General features: G+C 44.4%; 1 protein-coding gene across 1 annotated transcript in view; it reads right to left on the reverse strand.

Moving 5' to 3' along the window:
- LOC146809958 (TBC1 domain family member 24-like) overlaps positions 1-22,175 on the reverse strand; it is a 78,537-nt gene that overhangs the window by 20,235 nt on the left and 36,127 nt on the right. Inside the window, exon 5 of the mRNA XM_085616821.1 lies at positions 7,744-7,842. Coding sequence (XP_085472947.1) covers positions 7,744-7,842 — 99 coding nt within the window. The remainder of the gene's footprint in view (positions 1-7,743; positions 7,843-22,175) is intronic.

Raw genomic sequence — 22,175 nt, forward strand, 5'->3', positions numbered from 1 at the left:
TTACCCCTGGGCACATCCTTACCAATGGGGTGAAAATTCCCAAGACCTACCCTACTCACTTTGGGCATTGTCAAGATGGCAGAAGTTTTGAGCTACACTAACCTTGGGCTTTGAGGGCTGTGTGTGGGGGGAGGGGGAGTGTACTGTGGTAATCCTAGTGTCCTCCCTCATGTAGCACTAAAAGCCAGTATGGGGCAGTCACTGTACTCCCAATAAACTCAGAGACAGAAATCTGATAAGCCAAAAGCTGAGTTTTCCAGCAACCAGACAGTGACATAAGAATTGTCTTGCATTCTTTGGTGTGCACCCCACCACTATATAAAAAAAACAAGCAGACCTGTCAAGCAGGATTTGACATTAATATCAAAGTGAGGCCTACTGTGATTGCAGCCATTCTGGCTGGCGGGGGACAATGGAAGGGCCCTGACCAAGTGTCATCTAAAATTTGCCTGTGAGAGCCCCCCCCCCCCTTTTGCAGAGCACCCCAAGTGTTATATGTAAATCCTCAGCTGATCTGTAAAGCAGGATTAGAAATTCAAGCAGCAGGATTGGAAATGTAATGTCAAAAAAGGATGCTTTCAGCCCCACCATGCATATTCTGTCAGGTTCAGAAAGGTCATCTCTGCCCATTGAGGTCAGCCTATTGTTTGCGCAGGGGAGGCATTTCATGCCCATTCTCACCTATTCAAATGCTAGTTACTTGCTGGCAGAAGAGAGAACAAATACAAATGATCCTCCAGAAAGTTTAGGCACAGAAAAGATAACTTTCAAAAAGTAACTTCATCTTAATATTTATCACAAATCTTAGCTAAACATTGAACTGAATTTTCGATAACCGTTGAAAATAGTTGGTGAATTCTTTTTCTAGCTGTTTCTTAAATGAAATTAGAATTATTAAATGTAAAAATGTAACCCAATGTTTTCCTGTGGAACAACCAGCCTTGCACCAGTGAGACTAGCTTTTGGGGTTTCTTCACAGAAAGGACATATTTTACATTACATTCCTATATGTCCTACTTTTAAATACCATCACCCTGCTTTATGGCCAAAAAGGCCTACATAATAGCGGCATCCAAGTCGACAAAATGGTATCTCTTGAACATATGAGATGAGATTGATCTCACAAACAAAGAACGCCACTGGGTGAAATTAGGATTTATAGTTGCCAAAAGAAATATAGCCAAGCAGGAGAAGGCCACATCAACCCCCACAAAGAATGAATGGAAAATGGATATTGAGTAATGTATATTGGCAGAGAGGATGGTATATGAGAGTCAAGGCTGTCCCCATAAGTAGACCAACGTGTGGGGGAAATGGAACGAATACCCGGGGAATGACTTTCAAGCCGATGGGTGTGGGGGCATATGGGACACACTTGGTGGGCCCGTCTGAATGAAGATGACCTATAGGCAAATGAAGGGAACTAAAAGTAGATGGGAAATGTAATCATTGTCTTGAATCACCCAAGATCGGACTATGGGTCTAAGGTCATGTGATGTAATGGATTGTCATTGCACTGATATGTTTATGTTCTACAATTTAAAAAAATCATATATATATATTTTTTTTTAATAAAAGGCCTACAAAGGAGTGACAAATATTTAAAACAAAGGTTTGAACCTGTCAAAAGTTTTCTTTTTTTGACAAGTAGAATTTCCAGTTTAGAGCAGCAACTGGCAGGCTAAAAATAGTAAGACTGCAGTCCTTCTCGCACTGTCACTGTAGTTGATGGCACAATGGGTGCTGCCGTCTAGAAATGACATTTCATTGCCAAGCACTGGGCACACTTTGTACCGAGTACTAGGGACTTATAGGTAAGTGAGCTATGTGCCAATTAGGGGGCATGCCAATTTCACTATGTTGAAAGGGAGAGCACATGCACTTTATCTCTGGTTAGCAGGAGTAAAGTGCACATATTTCTACAGCCTTAAAAAATATAGGGTCCAGCAAAAGGCAAAAAATCTGGAGTGGCCCTACAGAAAGGCCCTACAGAAAGGACACATTTCCTAAATAGTCCATTAGTGTGAGCTTCTCACATTGCCATCAGTGCTAGCTCCTTACATTGCACACTAGTGCTAGCTTCTCCCACTGCATAACAGTGCCGTCTTCTTGCAATGCCCACCAGGGCCAGCTCATCATGGCTCTCAGCAAAGTACTAGCTGCCCTTACTGCACATCTTTGTGTCATCTTCTTTCATTCTCACGAAAGCCAGATGCTGACATCTCCCAACAATAGCATGGCCACACTGCTTGAAGGTGGCACTTTCACAAACACATGGACAGTGTGAGGTGCTGGCACACTACTGGGCACAGTGAGAAACTAGCACACTGTTACTAATATTCCAGCTTCACACTGTGAGCACCAAACCCTTTTGGGATCATCAAAGGGGGATCCGGATCCACAGCTATACTAAAAATGGCCAAACAAATTAATGCAGACGGTCATGGTGTCCTTTTTAAGGAACATGTATAGGAAATCACAACCACAGACAAAGGAAGAGTGAAATGTGTTGTTATAAATAGCATGGGGAAAGACCCTGACTGAAAGTTAAGGTGACAGCAATCACTAATGGTGACCACAGTGAGAGGCCCGTTAGACAAAGAATGTTCTGACCACACAGAGTACAGATGGATGGGAGGTAGGGATAGGAACCCAACATGTGGGAAAAGGCATGCGAGTGAGCCCATGTTCCTGGTCCTTGGCTTTTATTTAACAGCCTGCAGCTCCCAATCTTGGTTTATTTATAGCGTGTGCACCAAAAACGTACCATGCCCTGACATAAAAGAGAATAATACTGAGGTCACCCAAGCAGGAGATTAACAAAACAGACATCTAAATAGGGATTGCTCTCACTGGACATACTGAAGATACATTGGTAAATCTAATACGTCTCAGCCGTGACATTAATTCTGTTATTTGCACATTTTAAACCGCACTTTGTGAACGTTTTTTAAAAGTTTTATTCACCTATTTGCTGCTAATGTAATCCTTCATTGTTGTACAGCGCACTTTTGTCAGGAATCCCTCTTCCGGCCTCATTGTTTCCACTTCCGCCGGTTAGCGGTCTAGTGGCTACGTGGGGATATTTAAACGTCATGCTGACGCGCCCGCGCAGCGGGCGGGCGCGCCGATGGCGCGCCGAAGGCGCGCCTAAGGCAAGCCCATCTGCGCCCGTCCGCGCGCAGGGCCTGTTCCCCTGGTCCTTTGCCGTTGGACAGAAGATATTACACAGGTGAGGAACTGCACAGGTTAAACAAGGTGGACAAAGTTTTTCATTGTTACAAACTGTCCCCCTGTCTCCTCTATAACAAGAATATTGCTGCTATAGCTAAAGGGAGCCCCGTGTGCAGAGAATGTCTCACCCCCCTCCCTAAACTATTGAACTTACCTGTTAAATCTGTTTCTTCCAAGCACGTTCTGGATAGGGGATTTGGAAGAGATATCAACTTGAAATGCGCTCTACTGAATGCTAGGTCACTGGTGAAGCACTCATTTGAATGTGCCCTGTTTCTGGAGGACAACGACATCAAGCTGGCGTTTGTCACAGAAACTTGGTTCGATACCACTTCAGTGCTGGACTTGGTAAAAGCCACCCCATTTGGCTTTCTTTGTCATTCCCTGGATCGCACCCAGAAAAGAGGTGGAGGGCTCGCGGTAATCTACCATGAATCTCTCACCCCACATTTCTCATCTGTCTGCATCCAGGGTTGCGAAGCACTCTCTTATAAAATCTTCTCTGCTCATTACAAACCCTTCTCTGGTATCCTTATCTATCGTCCACCAGGAGAGAGGAAGGGATTTATGGATTCCCTTAATGGAATTCTAGAAGAAAGTCTGAGCTTAAAATCATTCGTATTGCTTAGTGATTTCAATTTTAATTTAGAAAAATCTGAAGATCCAGATACGGTCAGGCTTAACAATATCATGGCCATAGGAGGTCTTGATCAATTGGTCTCATCTCCGACTCATAATAAAGGTCATACCTTAGATGGGATTTTCTCCAACAATAGTGATCTGGCTTATATTTCCACTCTCCCTATTACTTGGTCAGATCATTTTATAGTGAACTTTGAGATAAAATGTACCACGAGATATCCCACTGGCTCTAAATCAAAAAAGGAAATTACTACGAGAGCTTGGGGCAAATTAGATATTACAACTCTTGAATCCTCTCTCATTGATACCATGTACACTGCCCCACTTGATATCGAAGAGGCCACGCGTACCTACAACAACTGGCTTACGGATGCCTGTTTTAAAATGGCACCCCCTAAAAAATGGATTCCGAAAAGGGCCTTCCCCACTGCCACTTGGTACACAGGAGAACTCAGGGAGAAAAAACTGTTATGTAAACAGGCTGAAAGGATTTGGCGGAAGAACTATGCTATGCCGGATAAATCAGAGTACAAATTAACCATCTCCAATTACAAACAAGCTCTGATGGCTGCCAAGAAAGAATACTTTTGTACCCAAATCACTAACGCTAAATCTGACACCAAAGAGCTGTTTAAAACTGTTATCAAACTTTCAAATCCTAGTATGCTAATGGACTCAGTTGATCCGGATTTTTGCAACACCATTGGGGCTTTTTTCCAGTCTAAAGTTGAGTCAATTTTTATCTCTCTGTCAAATTCGATTGATTTAAATGATGTTAAAACGGAAGTCTCCCATCTCCCTGCCACCACCTTGGACTGCTTTTCTCCTTTGCAAATTGATGACACTGTGAAACTTATGAACAGCATTAAATCTGGTGCCCCGAGTGATCCCTGCCCCACTTGGGTCATCAAACAAATAGCCGTCATTACCTGCAGGGTCCTGACACCCTTACTTAATGGCATAATTCAATCTGGTCTTTTTCCAAATTCCTGGAAAAAAGCTTCAGTGCTTCCATTACTGAAAAAGCAGTCCCTTGATCCTAAGGACCCGTCTAATTATCGCCCTATCTCTAGACTCCCATTGCCAGCCAAAATTTTGGAAAAGGCCATAAACAGGCAACTCAGTGACTTCCTCCAACACAATAACCTGTTGGACTCCTCACAATATGGCTTCAGAGCGCTTCACAGCACTGAGTTGGCGCTCTTAAAGTCTACAGAGGAGATCAGAGAGGTAATGGATAATGGAGGCAACGCGATGCTGATTCTCCTCGATTTATCTGCGGCCTTTGATACCGTGCACCACACGGTACTACTTAATCGGCTATCGGAGATCGGAATCAGAGGGCAAGCATGGAATCTTCTCAATTCCTTTCTCAATGATAGGGTACAAACCGTTGAACTCAACGGTAACACCTCTGAACCCTTTTCACTGCCGTGTGGGGTGCCGCAGGGTTCATCTCTTAGTCCCACTCTCTTTAATATTTACGTGGCACCCTTGGCTGACATTATTAGAGCTTTTGGATTTCAGCTTACCTCCTACGCGGATGACACTCAAATTGTACTGTCAGTGAAGGAGGGAGCTGAAATAGAAACAGGAGCACGTTTCTCTGACTGTATGGGCGCGATCTCCAGATGGATGTCGGCCAATTGCCTTAAACTGAACTCAGCTAAAACTGAGGTTCTTAGGTTTGGCAATAACCCTCTGATGTGGACACCAGACTGGTGGCCTGCGGATCTTGGTCTCTGTCCCACACCCTGTAGGAAAGCTAGAAATCTGGGTGTGGTGGTAGACGAAAAACTCAATATGGGTGACCAGGTCAGCAAGGTGATATCCGGATGCTCGCTGATACTGAGAATGATCAGGAAAATCAAGTTCTTTCTTTCTGAGGGGAACCTCAGAACTGTGGTGACTGCATTGATATTATCTCGTCTTGACTATTGTAATAGTCTTTATGTCAACATTCAAGTACAACATCAAAATAGGCTCCAAACGATTCAGAATGCAGCAGCCAGGTTGCTGACAGATACCCCTAGGTCGGTCTCAGTTAAAGGAGAACTCAAAAAGTTACACTGGCTCCCTACTCATCTGAGATCTAGATTTAAGGCACTTTGTATTGTGTTCAGAGCTTTGGTCGGGACAGGGCCTCAGTTCTTAAGAAACAAGTTTTCCTGGTATACCCCTACTAGATCTCTCAGATCAATGGGTGCAAAACTAGTGAAAACCCCCAGATTCAAAAAAGTCGATTGGGGAGGCAGAAGCTTTGTTACCAGTGCATCCAGAATCTGGAATGAACTTCCATTTTCACTAAGAAACTCCCCTGACATTAGTACGTTCAGGAAGGGTCTCAAGACTTGGTTCTTTTCTCAGTTTTAGTTATGTTTTCTGTTGGGTAGCTTATGCTTAGTGCCAGGACACCGGAATGGTAATCGTGCGCTCTATAAATTTTAATAACATAACATAACATAACATATTGGCTTTGCTAGTATATTTTGATTTTTTAAATTCGTAAACAGCCGACACAAATGTGCAAGCATTTGCTGGGCCCTTCTGAGGAGAGGATTTATTACAATAATACAAAATACATTAAAAGATGGCCGCTGCAGATGCACACATGTCCACACTGATCGTCTCAGAATGTTTTTTGTTATGTATTATGTATTAAATGTATGGCAGGATATCCACGCATACACGGCGGCCATCTCGGAATGCTTTTTATTTCTTTTCACCAACCCGTTCAAAGGTGGTTGGTAGGAATGTGTGCATACCCACAGTAGCTATCTTAGAATGCGGAGCCGTTGGGAGATGCCTGCCACTCATGCGTGCATGCGCTCTTGCACTAGTGGCCATTTATTAAGTGTCAACAAACTATTTTAAGGCAGTTGCATGCCAAAACTGTGGTGGGAGGTGGAAATAAGCCAGGGGGCTGATGCTGGGCTGGAAGTGGCAAACATTGGGCAAAATAAAGAGGCAGAAAAAGAGCGGATCAGGAGGTGGAAACAGAGAGCGGAAATAGTTTGTTCCAAGCATTGTAAAGAAAGGTCTGACATCAGCTGCGGACACATACATCAGCCATTCTGAACACCATGCAGGACAAACACAAGAATAGGCAGTACAATCATAGAATGAGGAGCAGGAAGGGAGATTGACAATAAAACTATCTGATCATAAAAAAGGGGATGACCTAAAGCCCACTGTAAGTATACGTAATGTGTTGATACCAATAGGTCTCCAACAAATGCTTAAGCTCTTTTGATCATGACTTTAAAAAAGATCATAAGTATGCAGAAGCTTTCGTCACCAAATGACTTGGATCTAGAGTTTGGAACAACTATTAAGGAAAGATCCCAACAGCACAGACACCTGCCAGGTCAGTGTGATGCAATCCTTCTTGCAAGAAACTCAGCACCAGGCCATGAAGACAGTTGTGTGCCAGGGTTAGAATGTTGCAGTTCACTCTGGCCTTAGCTATTTTAACCAATCTTGTTTCAATGCATTTGTTTATTTTCACATGGAGATTTTCACGTAGAAATCTCAATGTGAAAATCCTGTGAAATGAGGAGTTATTGTGTGAATTGGACCCGGACATCCTAATTCCCCAAGGTTTTCGTCTTTTCAGGGGCCTTTTTTCAGGTCCCACTTGTAATGGCCTGGATTCTCCCCACGCCCACATTTACAGATACCGGAAAATCTGGACCATTTTCAGGATCATTCATAATGAGGGAAGTATACAAACAGGGCCCAACAGGATGAAAAAAAAAAGAATTAATTAAGAACTGAAAGAACAACCTGGTAGTATTTTACCAAAGAGTAGGGAAAAGCTAGAGAACATGCAGTGTAACAGATAAAAGTAAATAAGTATATACTTACACTAAACACAAAGCACTCCCCTGTCCCGAAGAAGGTGCACACCTGACCACAGTGTCGTTTCCGTTCATTCCAGTCGGAGGAGAGGAAGGCGCCACACACCTGTAAAAAATAAACAGCAATGAGAGTGTCTATCAGGAGCCCTCCTGCTCCCAAAAATTCATTTTCCGTAATGGTTCCCAAGACTCCACTTAGGTTTTTATTTCTTTAGTCACCCTTTTGTCAAAAGAGTTCCATAACATCTTTCAATTCATCTTCTAACATAGAGGCGACTTTATCAACACATTTTTCTTTTCAAACGTTCCATTGCATAATTTGAAACATCGCATCATTTATATTAAGTTAATATTATGATTTAGCAGCAGATTCACGACAGCCCGTCTTATTCAAAACTTTACGACGCATAGTTTAAAACACCGCAATGAACAAGTTTGTCACTTCCCTCAAATACTGTGGCATTTTTATACCTACCCCCGAATGGTCCTGAGCTCAACAGGTGGCTCCCATTACGGATATAATAATAATGATTAACACTGATCTAATTTCCTCCTCTTACTAATAACATAAACACCAATTCAGATCCAACCTTAGTTAACCTTCTGCACACAGTATTTCTATGTAGACTGAGGAAACACACATTGGCACATTATACCTTCCCACAGCTTCAGAAATGTACTGTAGGAGCCTGACCTTAGCGCATAACATCACTCTAATCTCTTTATTCTTGACATTTTAGACCTCCAGTTCTCAAACGTAGGTACCAGCTCTGTTCTCCAGTTTTGGAGAAACTTGGACTTCGCAATAAGAGTAATCAAAAAAAGTTTTTTCTTATTGAAATTGTTACCCATTGAATAGCCCAATAGCACTGAGTGAGGTCCAAAATTCCACTATCTTGGGGCAATTACAAATAATATAAGTCCAATAGATTCTGCTGAGCACCTAAAGCACTTTATCAGTATCTGGGAATTGATTTTATTCAGTAGAGATGACGCCCTAAATAACAGCCTCTTGTTATTCAATTCAATAATCTTTATTCTCGGTCATTTAGACCATCAAAGATGTAAATACATGACATTTTTTTAAAATTTAGAGTTTACAATGTTTTAAACAAATTCTGTTACACAGTAACTTTCAAAAATTGCATGATTCAAACATTAAAAGTCATAAAAAAGATAAACCAATGTCTTATAACTTTATACAATGCCCCCCTCTTTTAAAATGCGAGATCGAACATGCCACATAGCCATTAAATACTTTGCTACAGCAAAAACAATCGGAGGTGACAAATCAGTTTTAAGGATTCTAAACGCGGGCAGATATTTCCTGAAGCTCATATTTTTAAGAATAGGTAGGAGCCAATACCTCCTCGCTCTTTGGTAGGCTTTACAGAAAAGGACCACATGTAGGTCACTCTCATGAGAATGTGTGCAGGCTGGACACTGCTCTACTATTGGGGGCTGGGACCAAGAGCTAGTGAAGGCCCTCAAAGGTAGAGAGCCATATCTCCACTGTAGATATAGTTTTCTTGCCAGCACAGGACCCATGCCATCTAATACACTTTCCATTTGATAGGAGTCTTTCAGTTGTATAAATGTGTGAGTCTATGATCCCATCCGTGTATTACCTATATCAGTAGTCAACTTCGACTGATAATAGAGTTGAGAAAGTGCCTTTCGAGAGGTCCTCCTACTTGAATTAGCAGGGTCGGTCCATAGTTCCGGGAGACCTAAGCTTTCGCATATGCTCCTTATGTATTTTAGCCAGGGGATGTTACTGGTATTTGGTAAAGCCAAGAACTCTCGGAGCTCACTTCTATAATCACCAAGATCCTGGCTGCTCCATATTCGTCGCCAAAAGGCTAGGGGCTTTAAACCTAACTCCTCAGCAATTGGCCTTAGACCTAGATCCAATCTGAGGGGAAGCAGTGGGGTACTCGAGGGGAGGGCCACTAGCTGCCTAAGACATTTATTTTCTGTGGTTGTTAAAGTTTTTACAGAAACATGGCCCCAAAGTTCCGCCCCATATACAACTGAGCCCCGTGCTTGGGATTTGTAGATCTGTATCATAGGGCCCAGTGGGCGATAAATAGATTTACCCGCCATTCTTAGAATACCCCCCGCCTTCTGCGATAGTTTCAAATTTGCCTTGATCGTATGTGTCCCCCATGTCATTTTCTCATTCAGGGTTACCCCTAAATATTCGAATGTGGTAACCCTCTCCAGTCGCACCGTACCTAGCAAAGGGTTGGGATGTGTGGAGGGGGTAGGGTTCAGGATCATAAATTTTGTCTTGGAGGCATTGATTTCAAGACCTCTCTCAGTACAAAACTCCAGGAACCCGTCCACTATCCGTTGAATTCCCATGGGGGATTTGGAGAGCAGCAGGGTGTCATCTGCAAACATTATGGCAGGCACCCTGCTGCCATTCAATTTAGGAGCATCAATGTCTTCTAGCCTGGACAGGTGGGCGATTACCCCGTTGACAAAGAGGCAGAACAGGGTGGGTGCAAGCACACATCCCTGCCTCACCCCCCTGTCAACGGGGAATCTTTCAGTTAAGCCCCCCATCCGGCCGCACCTGACCTGCGCAAAATTATCCTGATGTAATTTAATCAGAATAGCCAGGATGTCTGGCGGGACTCCCAAGTCGCCCAGGACACTCCATAGTTTAGATCTAGGCACCAGGTCGAAGGCAGCCCGCAAATCCACGAATACCGTGTACAGGCTGCCCCCCTCCACAAGTGCCGTCCTCCAATAAATAAGATTAAGGCGAAAAATTTGGTCCATAGTGGATACCCCCCTTCTGAACCCGGCCTGGTAGGGGCTCATAGTGGCGGTCTCCTCTATCCAGTTCTGTAAACGGTCTAAAATGAGCCTTCCAAAGAGTTTTTGCGACACATCTATCAGGCTGATGGGCCTGTAGTTGGATGGGAGCAGGGGCGAGCCCTTCTTGAAAATCGGAACCACCTCTGCGCCCAGCCAAGTACAGGGCACCTCCATACCCTTTAGAATCGCATTGAATAGCACCAGGAAATAAGGGGCCCATATATCTGGCTCCTGTTTAAAAAGATCACCAGGGAGACCATCCAAGCCGGGTGCCTTTCCGGTTGACAAACCTGTTATGGCAGCCCGGACCTCCCTTATGGTGAATAGATCCCCTTCCATGCAATTATAGACTGACGGGATGACAATACAGCCCCCACGGCCTGGCGCCTCTGTATACAGATTCTGAAAGTGCTCCTGCCAGGTCTTGGAAGAAATATTTGGCTCTATTGCCGAGACAAGTTCCCCAGAACCTGAACTGACAATTCGCCAGAACTTCCTTGAGTCCATGGAGGCTAGGGAACTAACGAGTTCTTCCCATTTATTCTGGTCCCAGTCAATCTTAGCATTAGCAATCAGCTTCTTATATTCGCGTCTCCTGATTTGGATCTCCGACCTGCTTTTGCGGTTCTTAATACTCAACAAGAGATCCCTCCTTGCACTGTGGCACACCGCATTATACCAAGTGCACTGGTTCCTTCCACCCCCCCTCCTTGGACCATTATTAAATAGATCTACAGATAGAGTTGTTACGAGTTCTTCATGATACAGCCAAATTTGATTATTATTAGCCCCTGTACTGGGTTTATCACTTAAAAACGCCATATTCTCCAAAGTGGGAATAAGGTTGTTATAAAACCGGGGGAGCATGGCTGTACTTGCTGCTATTTTTTCCCACTTAATTCTTCTCCTATTACTTTCAAGAACTAGATCGGGGTTTGTCTTAGACAATTCTGCTTCCCCGCAGACCCAACCGGGGAGGAGAAAGTCCAATTCCAGGGCATTATGGTCGCTATCTTCTAAAATCAGCGACATACGACCAGGAAGATAGTTGCACTAGAATATAGTCTAGTCTTGATTCCCTGCCTTTCCGATTAAATGTGGGTTTGCTCGGGATATCAGATTTGACTCGCCCGTTACAAGCCCTAACCCCATATCTCAAAGTTAGGGCAGTAATCTGCACTGCCAATGGGCTCCAAGCTTTTGGCGGGATGGATACTATCGATGTTACTCGCCATCTTGCCTCTTCCTCTAGGCAGGCCCCATCTAAAAGACCTGGTAAGGGTTCATAATGTGAATTCAAGTCCCCACCCACTACAAAAGGGAACCCTTTGGGGAGTTCGGCCAGAAGATCCGCTAGTTTGTCGATGGTAGGGGACTCCTGTGAGATGGTGACCGGCCTCGAGTAGACATTTACCACCGCCAATCTACAACAATGGGACCATTCCAGTAGTACCACAAGTATGTCTTCTGATGCCACTGGGAAACGCGTGGCCTTGCATCCCAAATGAGCTGCGACCCAGGTTTCAAGTCCACCCGATGGACGCCCCCTTCCCCCCCATTTCGCAGGGATGGAGAATACTGCAAAGCCCTGCCTCACATGTTCCTCTCTCTCCCAGGTTTCCTGAAACATGCATAAGTCCTTAGAGTCAATATATTCAATCCAATCCTGGCAATCGGACTTATTTCCCAAACCCGCCACATTCCATGACAATATTTTTAGTGAGATGGGCCTATCACTCAGAATAGTGGTGTGGGTGCAAACGTTCCCATTATCACTGGTCATGGTCTCTATATGTGTTAGGGGGATGCTTATTTCTTCCCCCACATTATGACATACTTTACCAATGGAATTGCTCGAAGCCCCATGATGTTCTAGGGGATTGGGCGGCTTTATTTCTTGACTGGTTTCATCCACAGTCTCCCATGCTACAGAGTTAGACTTCCCGCTTGTGTGTATAGATAGTCAATCTACCATGTCTAATTGGCTGTATCTGTTCTGAGTTGGAAGATAAAATTGCTGAGGGGGTCTTCGGAGATGGTAATTTTGCTCGCCTACGCCCCAATTGCCACCTCTCCCATGGCAGATTTCCCATCCCTCGTCAGCCATATTGGAGGTATAGTGGGCTAACTCCTGTCTTCGAGAGTTGGGTAATGCTCTCCATCCTCTTGACAACCCCCCACCCGGTCTCTCCAAATATGTGTGCTGTATATTAATTTCAGGGTTCCCTAAGTATTGGCTTCTGGGGTGGTAAGTGACTCCCCTTTTTTTAGAATCTCCCCACCCGACCGGTCTTTGTATCTGAGCCCCCCAGGTCTCATCCTCTCTATCATATACTAGAGGAGGGTAAAAAAAGGAGAGGGGTAAAGATTGAATAGTGGTCCCTTCTTCCTCAATGGTCCATCCACATATATGCAGGACGGTCCTGTGGTCTTTAAAATTGACTATAACGCAGTCACCGTTTATAGATTTAGTTAGACTACCCAACCACGGGACCCTTCGTACCATGAGAACTGGGCTCAGTATACCTTCCGGGAGCGGTCTGTATGTACATAGCCAATTTATCACCTTATTCTTAAGGGAGGCAGTGGATTCTTTAGAGGTAGCGTTCAATTCTGGTACCCCTACAAAGACAACAGTATATGGGGCTGCCTCTGGGGGGAGGTGTATTTGTCCAGGATTTAGCCTCTTACTCGCACCCTCCATCGTTGGTTTCACATTATTCAATGTATTGATAGGGACAGAATCGTTTTCCCCAGTTTGAACTGCCCTAATTGGAGGGGAAGGTGGATGATTAAGCTGATCTACATGATGTTTTGGAGCATCTGTCATCGAATGAGTGTTGGTACTTGTAGGCAAGATGGATGTTGCCTGCTGCACTATATGTGTGGCACTTTTAGCCCGATTTATAAGTTGGGAGGGTCCCCTTTTTGTTGCCCTATCGGGAACCTTTATTCCACCGTTATTGGCTATTTTCAAACTGTCGGCTAGTTGGACTGTCGATTTTTCTATGACCACTAACCTAGCTTCCATTTTCATTAGCCTTTCTTCCAGTGGGCTTAAAAGGTTTCTTATGAGGACACCTATATCCGCAAGGGTAACATCCTCCTCAGTGTGTTCAAGTAAATTTAATTCAGGTTGGTTGCTTGTCTCCCTTAATGAATTAGAACACATAACCTCAGCTCTGTCTATTTGCGGTTTTTCCCTAGTATTTGAGCAGGAACTTTTTAATATCGGGTTCATGGAGGGTTCTGAAGTATTTGGCTTTCGCACACCCTTGGGCTTGGGCCCTCCACTCTTTTTCGGGATAGCTCCTTCTCTAGTCCCCTTTCGCTTGTTCGCTTTGGGACCTGTGAAGTTGACATTATCAGGGTCTGACGTGGGATTTATAGTAGATATGAGGTGGGGTTGAGCGGGCGGAAGAGTTAGCATGCTAAAATCTACAGAATCACTGGGATCCTTCCTACTTAACTGAGAAATAAAATTTGATATATTCAACGACCCAGAGAGATCTTTCATACCATCCACCCCTGTGTCCAACACAATAAGTTCTGGGCTTACCACAGGAGATTTTGCCTGAGCCAAAGGGCCCATAGACGATCTCCGCACCCAGTCCAGCTCTTGGGATATTCGCCTCTCAAGGAGCGTAATGTCCTCAATTAACAGTGACCCGGCTTTCACGAAGTAATTATCCAATGTTCCCTTTGATGTAGTCGCAACAGCCGTGGCACTTTTACTCCTTGTTTCTCTGCAGGGAAGGACCGGTGGTAGCCCTCTATGTCCGGCAGAATTCCAGGGGGGGTCGAGGGGGGGTGGCCCAGGCCCGGCCTCTCCCGTCCTCTAACGGCCTCAAACGGCCCGCCCTTTGCCCGGGCTGCGCCCCGCACGCGTCCCGCTAGCGCGTGAATGATCAAGGGATTATATGGTAAAAAGGGGGGAGGAGTTGAAGGAGGGGCCGGGAAGAGTGACCAGGTGCGCTGGTTGATTCTGCCAGCTACGCACCCTGGACCTCGCAGTCCCAGCAAACAGGCAGCCTCCCGATGTTAGCGTCCTCAATAGTATGTCCCTGGGCTTCAAAATGCAGGAAGAGTTGGCGAAAGCAAATCGGCAATGTCCACGCCTGCGAGCGGCTCCCGCGAAGCGGGGGCCGCGAGACGTTTTGTAGGCGGAGAAGCTGGAGGAGGGGCCGGGAAGAGTGACCAGGTGCGCTGGTTGATTCTAGCAGCTACGCACCCTGGACCTCGCAGTCCCAGCAAACAGGCAGCCTCCCGATGTTAGCGTCCTCAATAGTATGTCCCTGGGCTTCAAAATGCAGGAAGAGTTGGCGAAAGCAAATCGGCAATGTCCACGCCTGCGAGCGGCTCCCGCGAAGCGGGGGCCGCGAGGCGTTTTGTAGGCGGAGAAGCTGGAGGAGGGGCCGGGAAGAGTGACCAGGTGCGCTGGTTGATTCTGGCAGCTACGCACCCTGGACCTCGCAGTCCCAGCAAACAGGCAGCCTCCCGATGTTAGCGTCCTCAATAGTATGTCCCTGGGCTTCAAAATGCAGGAAGAGTTGGCGAAAGCAAATCGGCAATGTCCACGCCTTCATACAGTTATCACATCTAATTGTTCGGCCCTGAAGAAAGAAAGAAACCGAGTCCTTAAAATTCTCTGTGACTTTTCTGTCTCGTCTTCCGAAGCATTCATGCAAGTATCTTTCCACAGAGTAATAACTTCCTGTTTTTTTTTAAAGTGAATAAGCCTTCATTTTCTCCTCCATATATTTCCTCACTTAGCAGTTGTCTTGTTCCACAACTTCTGTTTTCCATTTTCCTCCTTTGAGAGAACGGGCTCAGTCACCAGCTTCAGCCTCCCCAACCTTACTCCTTCACCCAACCTTACTCCTTCACCTGCCTCTTGTTATAGAATTACATACGAACGAGATTTGCCCACTTTAATAGGAAGGAGTGGTATAAGTGTATCTCTCGCAATACACATTTCCTCCCTTGACTGACATCTCTGTTGTACTTTATTGAAAACCTCAACTTCTTTATAATTTAGAAACTTAGCCTTCTAGTACTTTTCAGATCTGTGTGTACTGGTCTCTATTAAACCTTCCACTAACCCCAGACTTTTTCTAATTATTATAGGATCCAGCTCTTTTAAATAAATTGCACTTTGGATAAAAGGCCATTAGAGAGGTACTTTTGCATATCTAATACTTGGTTCTATCTCTGCCCATAATTTCTAAGTATCATAGATTAAAAATTCACCGATGGCATAGTATCCATTGATCTTCCATCTATGGGCAGTTATTTTATCTTGAAGGGGAAAAGATCCTATAAAAATATTTACTACTCTGGTTGATCCATTAATACTGGGGATCACATAGTGTTTAAACAGCTGTTCTTTTCTTTTTTTACAGCGACTGAAAATTGAAATATTGGACCTTTTTCAGTGATTTGCCCCCTTTAATGGGAAGGATTAGTATACGTTTATAAATAGACCATATCAGTGGACTTCTCCCTTCCTTGCCCAACTCCACGTAGTAGATGCTGCCCCCAAACTCCCTGCTGCTGCTGACCATCTGACCCTCGGTTCAGTGGTTCAAGGCCCTCCTCTACCCGCAGGCACTCGCCTGCGCCTCATCCCTGGTGATCTAGTGGGAGAGTGTCTCTGCTGCTGGGCTGCACTTTGTCTCTCATTTTCTACCTCTCCTTTTCTGCCTTTTCCTGTCCTTTTCTTCCTTTTTGACACTTTTTCTCCTTTTGCATCTTATTTTCTTTTGCTTCTCTTTTGCCGCTTTTTGCCCCTGCTGCTGGGATCCACACATGGCCCACACCCTTCCAGTGCCACTTTCCGGCTCCCCAGGTTTCCCGCCTCCCAGCTGTCCAGACCACTCCCCTCGCACACTACTCAATGACGCCCGTTGCACGGTGAAGGTGCAATCAACTGACCTTATCAGTGGATTGCTCCCTTCCTTGCGCAGCTCCACCATGTAGCCAATGGGAGAGTGTCTCTGCTCTGCTGCTGGGCTGCACTATGTCTCTCTTTTTTGCCTCTCTTTTTCTGTTCTTTTCACCCTTTTTTCCACTTTTCTCTCCTTTTGCATCTTTTTCCTTTTGCTTCTCGTTTGCCACTTTTTGCCCTGGCCGCTAGGATCCCTGTGGCCCACCCCCTTCCAGTGCCACTTTCCTGCTTCCCACATTTCCCGCCTCCCAGCTGTCCAGCCCCCCTGCACACTAGGAGGCCACCATGCAGCCGCAAGGCTGGCGCGCCGAAGGTGCGCCAAAGGCAAGCTTGCCTGCTCCTGGACTGCACCCAGTGCGCCGGACCATAGTTCTTTGACATTCTACCGATACGACGCCAGCACCCTCCTCGCCCTCAAGACTGGGCGCTATGCCGATTGCCACCTCGCATCACCGAAGGACACCCAGGGACCCTTCTCCTGCAGAAACTGCAGCTCCACCCTCACCCATCTCCGCACTCCAGCTCCTCCCACCACTCAGCGGACCGACAGCGCACCCGAGTGGCTCAGCTGCATCCTCCTCAACACGCACTCCCTTCACAAACACACCACAGAGATCTGGGACCCCCTCGACTTTGTCCCTCCTGACATTGCTTTCCTCATGGAAACCTCGATAAACACCATCTCTGGCCCGGCCATTGCCACCGCCATCCCCGACGGCTACCAGATCACCGGCAAGGACCGCACCGACCAACCAGGAGAAGGCATCACCTTTCTCAACAATAAGACTCTCCGCCTAACCACCCACTCGGATGACCCTATGACAACCATGGAACACCTCCACTTACAGGTCCAGACCAACCCTAGCACCACCCTCTACAGCACCCTCGTCTACAGATCTCCAGGCCTCCGTCCACCTTTCACCGGCTCCATTATTGACTTCATCACACCCCAGTCTCTCGAATCCACAGATTACATCCTACTCAGCAACCTCAACTTTCACCTGGACAACCCCAATGACCAGAACACTGCATCCCTTCAAGAGAACCTTGCCACCATCGGACTCAAGCAACTAGTCACCACTCCGACCCACGTAGCAGGACACACACTCGACTCCGTCTTCTCTGCCAGCGAAAACATCACCTCCAAACTCCTCTGGAACGATCACCACTGCGTGCACTTTGCCTTCACCAAACCCACCATACACCACTGCCCTCCCTGCCCCCACCGCTGTAGCTGGAACAAGGTTACATAAGAACATCTCACCGCCTCCCTAAGCACTACCACACCCGACTTCCACCGACGCTAATACCTAAGCATGCAACCTCCACCGATGGATCTTTAACTGCTCCAACACTCTGGCACCCCTCAAGCAACACTCCAAAAAAGCCAGCTGGTTCACTCCCACCATGCACAAGTCCAGATGCACCTGTAGACGACTCGAGAAGAGATGGAAAAACAACAAAACCCCAAAAGACCATGCAATCTTTAAAGCCGTTGCAACCGCACACCACCTCCTCCTTAAAACCACAAATAAAACGGCCCTCCAAGAAAGAATCAATGCCTACGCACACAACAGCAAAGAACTCTTCGCCATCATCAAGGAGTTTGCCAGGCCCAAAAGCGAGACCACAGACGCTCCCCCTATATCTTATACAGGTTTTACATAAAACATATCAGAGGGCACTTGCACGATTAATAGTGAATTCATTTGACATAAGTGTATGCAGGGTTAAACGGGGGACAAGACAAGGATGACCCCTCTTCTCTAAATAATTAGCCATTTTTAATAGAGCCACTTGCCTTTACAATAAGAGAATACTGCGAAATAGAACCACCCGTTAGTGGGATGTCCAAAATTAAATTGTAAGCAGATGATGTAGCACTTTAGCTAAAGCCAGGCTTGAAAATTCAGGAAAAGGTTTTTAATATATTTTGAGGGCATATCTAGTCAAATCCAGCCTAGTTTTTAAACATTTCAGAACTTTGTTTTGTACCTTCCCAGAAGTGAGTCTCTTAAATCAGAGCTATATCTGTAGAGTAGGTTTTCATCAAATGTTCAACTGCTCTCACTTTCCGCTTGTTATTTAGACCATTGACATTAAATGATATAGCCATTAATTTTGTACTCTGAGTCCACAACTTACTAGTCTCAGTTAGTCTCTTTTAGCTTAGTTACCACTCATGACAGGACAGTCCCTTAATCTTCCTAAACTTCTAAGGATCCTAAACATTTTAAATAAGCCATTCCAAAATGAGGTGTCCTTACCAAAAAGGAGCACCTCCGTTTTCCCTGAATTTAGCTGCAGGCAATAACTGCTCATCCAGTTGGCTACTGATCTCATGCAGTTGTTAAAGCGGTGTGCCACCTCTTCCACATTACATGCGAATGACACTACGATCTGTGTGTCGTCAGCGTAAAAGATGGTTGAGAAACCAAAGGACCGGATCAGCTTAGCTAGAGGAGCCACGTAAATGTTAAAAAGCATAAGGCTTAGTGATGACCCTTGCGCGACACCACAGGGCAAGGAGAACAATTTGGAGGTAAACTCGCCAAAAGAGACCGATTGCTCTTTGTCAGTGAGAAGTTAACAGAGGAGACTGTAGGCTAAATCGTTGATCCCAATCTCCACAAGGAGCTTCTTCAAGACTGAGTGACTTACAGTGTTGAAGGCTATGGATATCATTAATCATTAATTATCCCACTTTATAAAAAGGGTTCCCGCTCCGAAGCCTGTAATTACCGTCCAATATCTTTATTGGATTCTTCAATAAAGGTTATGAGCAGGGTTCTCTTAAAAAGATTGGAAACCTGGGCCTTGGACTATAAGATTTTATCTCCTGTTCAATATGGATTTAGGAAAGGCCTAGGTACCCTAGAACAATGTGCGAACCTTGATTTGTTAATAAATAAATATACATCAGTGAAAGGGGGTAATTTGTTTTTATGTTTTGCTGTCTTAAGCAGCGCTTTTGATTTAGTGAACCACTCTCTTCTGTGGACCGTACTGCTTGAATCTGGGGCCCCGAAAGAGATAGTATTCTTTTTGGCACGAGTATACGAGAGACTATCCTGTAGCGTTCGATATGGGCCAACCGGTGAACGAACCCCTTTTTTTGATGTAAGAAGAGGTATCAGGCAGGGGTGTGTTTTGGCCCCCCTTTTATTTTCTTTATTTATTAACCAAATAGCCACGGTTTTAAGTCAGATTTCAGCAGATGCACCAAGGATAGATAAAAAGGCAGTACCAGTATTATTATATGCAGATGATGCTGTTTTATTATCTCGTACCCCGATAGGCCTTCAACGGCTCATTAATAATTTTACAGATTTTATCAAAGGCCGGAAACTCATAATTAATAAATCAAAAACTTTTACTATGACATGTGGCAAAAAGTCGAACTCATCAAGGTCCTTTTTTTTAGATGGTTTTAAAATTCATGCAGTTACATCTTTTTGCTATTTAGGTATTACTTTTGCTGGAAGTGGTAAATGGACCAATGAACATGAAAATATCAGATATAAAATGATCAGGAATACGAATGGCATATTTAGGTTTGCAGCTAAACTAGGGGATCGGAGGGTAAAGGACATGGTGAACATATATAACGCAAGATGTATCTCTTCAGCCCTGTATGGGGCTGGAATATGGGGCCATTGTCCCGCTGACCAACTCCAATTAGACGAAAACAGTTTTCTTAAACGGTTGCTGAGTGCACCTGCCTCAGCCTCCACTGAGTTAATTAATCTGGAAACTGGTCTTAATTATATTTCTGATTTGGCTGCTTTGCGGCCCTTACTTTTATGGCATTCTATCTGGTCTAAGAGTGAAACTGAGTTTACACAGTCTATAATTAAGGACTGTTTAAAGTTGGACCTTTGTACCCGTATACCGTGGATAAGTTACATCAACCACTGGTATAACCTTTTATTTGATTTTAATATCCTTGATGAGTCCAAATATCCAATAACATTATCTAAAAAAGAGATAAAAGATTCCTTTATGTCCTACAAGAGGGGGGAAGGAGTAAAAAAATTAATTGGGACCGAAAGAACACTTGTTTTTTATAGGCAACTTGAACTCAAAAGTGGGCTTCAGCAGTATTTGGTAGATGTATCAAGATCTTCGCACCGATTTGTATTAACACGTCTTAGGCTGGGAATCGCTCACCATCTCGTAGCCTTCCCGGTTATGGGAAAAAGCTCCAAAGTGAAATGCCCATGTGATAATATTTCTAACCAGAGTTGCTGCCATTTCTTATTATTTTGTAAATTAGGAAATGTTATTTAAAGCCGATCTTTTTAAAATATAATACCCATCTAACTGCAAATGCTATGAAATTACTATGTAAGTTGGAGAGCCCAGATATTTGTTTTTATGTAGCACATTTTATAATGAAATGTAGAGCTGCTAGAAAGTCGATAGTACTATGAAATTCTGCTTTAAATTGCAAATTTGCACATAAGCATATGTCACTTTATAGCGAATTTGCACAGTTTCATGTACTGTAACAGGTAGTCAGATGGATATTTGTACATCTGGATTCTGGCATTTGACACTTTATAGCACAGTGCACTTTGATGTTTTTTCCATGAACATGTGTTATAATAATTGTATAGGTCGAGGAATACTGATAACTTTGTGTTTGTAATAATTATACATGAAGAGGAGTACCGATATTTTAAATTTTGAATTTTATAAATATTGATATAACTGTTTAGCTTATATGGTTGTGTCATGCAAACCGAATAAAAGCTTTTGAACTGAACTGAACTGACTTGATTAATCTTTCATCTTTGTGAGGACATGAGAACTCTTTTTCGATTTGTGCCCTGAAGAAGTCCACATGTATGTGGACAAAACGCGTTGGCTGACCCCTTTTTAAAAAAAATATCTGCAACAATAAAGAGAAGATTCTCAACTACCTTTGCATCACTGTGGATATATCGAGATAAATACTTGTATATGCAAAACTGGTGCACCTTGGCTTGCTTTATTTTGGCTTTTACTTAATCTAGGTTGAAACTCTTTGGGCAGAGGGTGTCTGCATTGCGTGCACACACGGTCATACTTAAAATCTTTGCTCTAACAGATACTTAGCTTGGGAGATATCAGTTGTCTGTGCGGCACCTTGTAGGTCTACTGCCTGTGGCTTTTTGTCTCATATTTAATCATTTTGTAACACTTGTATCTTTTATTAGGGCAGTAGTGTGACCACAGGTAGCAGGGTCTACTAGTCTACTATTGTAGTGTAAAATACAACCTCTATAGTAGCCATTGTCCATGTACTCGGTGTGTGTGTTCATTTTATGACTATATCTGGACCCTCGGATAAATAAATATACAGCCTTCAAGATAAGATATTTGTGGTAATTTACTAATCAATGCATGCAGCCATTCATACACTGAACTGTGGCTTTGTAAATAACTTTAAAACCACTGTAGAGATGTCTCGTAAGAAGGATAGTAAAGAAGCTTGGAGACAAGCCTTCAATTTCTATTTATGTTCCTAGTTATTTCCCGATTTTTCACACACAGATTATAAGTATTTCCCCAAAACATGTTATTCATGATCTCTTTTCCAGTTCATCAACACCGCAGAGACGTCTTAAGGCACGGGCCAAGTGGTCCCCGATTCAAGACCCCAGCCTTTCAAGGGCCCC

Source organism: Triturus cristatus, chromosome 7 (assembly GCF_964204655.1).
Source record: "Triturus cristatus chromosome 7, aTriCri1.1, whole genome shotgun sequence".
Classification (NCBI taxonomy): Eukaryota; Metazoa; Chordata; class Amphibia; order Caudata; family Salamandridae; genus Triturus; species Triturus cristatus.